The 3,188-nt window shown below is 38.1% G+C and overlaps 1 protein-coding gene across 1 annotated transcript; it reads left to right on the forward strand.

The window, feature by feature from the left end:
• The first annotated feature begins 415 nt into the window (after window positions 1-415).
• LOC118745471 lies at window positions 416-1,018 on the forward strand. Its single transcript, XM_036478919.1, has one exon. The coding sequence runs from the start codon at window positions 416-418 to the stop codon at window positions 1,016-1,018; it is 603 nt and encodes a 200-aa protein (XP_036334812.1).
• The last annotated feature ends 2,170 nt before the right edge of the window (window positions 1,019-3,188 follow it).

The following is a 3,188-nucleotide window of genomic DNA, read 5'->3' on the forward strand; positions in this document are numbered from 1 at the left end:
ATACAAACCGATCAAATAATGGCATCGCATTGGCCGTTGCATCATCTGGCATTGCAGCAACTTTATTGGATGGAGGCAGGACAGCTCATTCAGCATTTAAGCTACCTCTGAATATTCAAAATAACCCAGACGCAGTGTGCAACATAAAAAAACAATCGTCAATGGCCACAGTGCTGAAACAATGCAAAATTATCATCTTGGATGAATGCACTGTGGCACACAAACATTCTCTTGAGGCTTTGAACCGAACACTCAAAGAGGCGGCGCTCTGTGACTCCTTTCAGGTGATTTCAGACAAACACTTCCTGTCATTCCACTTTCAACGTACGCCGTAGAAATCAACGCTTGCTTCAAATCATCTTCACTGTGGCGTAATGTTGAAAAAGTCCAGCTAAAAATAAACATTCGCGTCCAAATGCTACAAGATCCATCCGTTGACACTTTCTCGAAACAATTATTAGATATCGGCGATGGAAAAGTTACTGTCCATGAAAATACTGGCTGCATAAAATTGCCCACCGATTTCTGCACAATCGTTGATTCTCAAAATGTTCTCATTGACCGCATATTCCCCGATGTACGCACACAATACATAAACCACGCGTGGCTAGCAGAAAGAGCCATTTTGGCAGCAAAAAATGTGGACGTCGACGATTTAAACTTCAAGATACAGCAGTCGTTGACAGGCGAATTGGTATCATACAAATCGATCGATACAGTTTGCGATGCCAACAAAGCTGTAAATTATTCAACAGAGTTTTTGAACCCACTGGATTTGCCAGGCATGCCACCACACCTTCTACTACTTAAAGTTGGATCTCCGGTTATTTTACTTCGGAATTTGAACCCACCACGGTTGTGCAATGGCACTCGATTGGTCATTAAAAAATGTATGAAAAACATAATCGAAGCCACCATTTTGAGTGGCAAATTCCTAGGCGAAAATGTTTTGCTGACACGTATTCCAATAATTCCCACAGACGTGCCAGTTGAATTCACGCGTTCAATTTCCTATTAGATTGGCATTCGCAATGACAATCAATAAGTGGCAAGGGCAAACGATGTCCGTTTGCGGCTTAGATTTGGGCACACCATGTTTTTCATATGGACAATTATACGTGGCATGTTCTCGAGTGGGCAAACCATCGAGCTTATTTGTGTTGGCTAAAGACGGACTGTCAAAAAATATCGTACACTGAATTGCCCTTCGAAATTAATATGGGTTTTCTTTATTTCATTTTTTCTACTTTATGCTAAAAAAATATATATATTAAATTTTTTACTTTACATTTAACATTTAAGAGATCCAACAATTAATATGTCAGTCGTTAATGAAATACATTGAATTGAGAAAATGAAGCGTTGGTGTTTTTTTTTTATATTTTTATCAGCGGTCCGTTCCTCTTTCTGCCATTGGTCCCATCTCCACATATCCGTTGGACCTTCATCAAAGAATGGACCGTCGTCATACCATTTCCCACAGCGCAATCCCAAACTCGGTCAAACCTTCACGTATTTGCTCGACATCCACGTCCTCAATGTCCTCAACGGCGAATAAGTTGTCTCCACTGTCGTCGTTACCGTCTCGGTATAGCTGCATCCGTAATCGAGTCTAGAATAGAACTGCGACACACAACAACCGCACACTTCCATCTTCAAATTTAATAGCTCTGATCCAATACTTTTCGTGAAAAATCCTGTAAAACTGTCAAATAGCAAAATTAGTCTCTGGAGTGAGAGTAAAAAGTGAGTAACAACAAAAAGTACGGGAACAAAAACACCATTTTTCCTGTAAAAACGTCAACCAGCGATTGCTTGACACTTTTCATGATTTTACCAGAAGAAAAAGTTCGGGTAAAATCTTGCAACTTCATTCTTTACACAACTCTCCAAAAGTCGCTCTCATTTACAGGATTTTGGGGGATTTTGGAGTACGGGAACATTTTTCCTGCAACTTCCTGCAAGTTCGTGTAAAATCGGTATACCAAGGTCCCTATGTATATTTTCATTGCGGACATACCACGGTGCTCCCGTTAAGGCCCTTAGCGTTTTAGATTGGAATCTTTGGATCCTGTCAATGTTGGTTGCACAGGTCGTGCCCCACAGTTGAATACCATACATGCATATATTTAGGCTTAAAGACTGTATTATATATAAGTAGTTTATAATCTAGTTTTTTTGATTTACTGGATATAAGCCAGTTGACGCCAGCTAACTTCAGCTACATTTGTGTAATCTTGGTATGTGTTTGCGCCAAGTTAGTCTCCTATCCAAGTGTATTCCTAGACATGTCACCTCATTGGCTTGTGGAATATGCACATTATTTATTTTGATTGGGGGCATACTTGCGGTCTCAATGAAAATGTTTTATGTTTACACTTCTGTTCGTTGACTTTTATGCACCAGTTTGCCAGCCATTCTTCTATGCGTAGTAAAAGTGCCTGTAGTACTTTTGAGGCTCGATTGCGGTGCTGCTCAAAATTTTCATATTGAAGTGAAATCACAATACATTTACAAAATTTATGTGTAGACTGAGATTTTTTTTTGTAATTTAAATGAAGCCAAAAAGTACAACTTTATTTTTATTGTACTATTAGTGAATAAAAATTGTCAGCAATGAGAGTATTTACATACAGATGGATTTATTTATTTATTTATTAAAGTACATGCACAACAACCAGAGGTTTTAAATTAAAGTACATGTGAATACTTAATCTTAACAGAAAATTCTGTCTTAAACATACACAAAATTACGTATATAGGAATTAAAATTATTGGAGCAGAAGATAAGAATATATATATATATGTTTATAGATTTGGAGAAGAAAAGAGATAAATAAGACATCGATACGTTTATAAGAGTTAAAGGTACCCATATCAGTCATTTGGCAAAGTGACGCATAAGTTCGCTCCTGAATAGCAGCGTGGTTTTACTATTTCTTATCGCTGGTGGTAAACTGTTCCAAAGACGGACCGTATAGACAAGGAACTGACGTTCAAAGATGAAATAGTAGGAAACCGGGAGGACCTAGTCCATGAAAGTCGCTCTTTCAGATAACTGAGCTCTTTAGTAGTCGTGACTTTATGCAATAACGTTAAACACCTGACTTTGAGTATGTTATCAAAAGCTATAGAGAAGATTTTCAACGCGAATTCAGAAATGTGCTCATTTCGTTCAATGCCAAAAA

Source organism: Rhagoletis pomonella, unplaced genomic scaffold, assembly GCF_013731165.1.
Source record: "Rhagoletis pomonella isolate Grant_MI unplaced genomic scaffold, Rhpom_1.0 Rhpom_scaffold_00009, whole genome shotgun sequence".
Classification (NCBI taxonomy): domain Eukaryota; kingdom Metazoa; phylum Arthropoda; class Insecta; order Diptera; family Tephritidae; genus Rhagoletis; species Rhagoletis pomonella.